The 252-nt window shown below is 46.4% G+C and overlaps 1 protein-coding gene across 1 annotated transcript in view; it reads left to right on the top strand.

The window, feature by feature from the left end:
* Positions 1–25: 25 nt before the first annotated feature.
* KIAA0020 (KIAA0020 ortholog) overlaps positions 26–252 on the top strand; it is a gene marked incomplete at its 3' end in the record, with an annotated part of 16,274 nt that continues 16,047 nt past the window's right edge. Inside the window, 1 exon segment of the mRNA XM_009074990.1 lies at positions 26–131. Coding sequence (XP_009073238.1) covers positions 32–131 — 100 coding nt within the window.

The following is a 252-nucleotide window of genomic DNA, read 5'->3' as shown; positions in this document are numbered from 1 at the left end:
TGTTTCTTGCTCAGTTTGCGGTGTTGCTGCGATGGAAGATAAGGGTAAGAAGAAGAAGTTTGTGGGGAAGCGCGGAAAAGGACCTCGTGGGAAAGTGCCACACGGGAAAAGGAAGTTTAAAAAAGGTAATGGTAAGAGGAGCAAAGGCTGGCTAATAGAAGCCCTGGCTGAGTGGCTGGGCATGTGTGGTGGCATGCATGGACTTGGTGGGTTTTTTCCCTTGGTAAATTTGAGTTATGAAACAATTAGTTT

This window comes from Acanthisitta chloris, unplaced genomic scaffold, assembly GCF_000695815.1.
Source record: "Acanthisitta chloris isolate BGI_N310 unplaced genomic scaffold, ASM69581v1 scaffold23135, whole genome shotgun sequence".
NCBI lineage: Eukaryota > Metazoa > Chordata > Aves > Passeriformes > Acanthisittidae > Acanthisitta > Acanthisitta chloris.
This window is presented reverse-complemented; position numbering and strand designations above follow the sequence as displayed.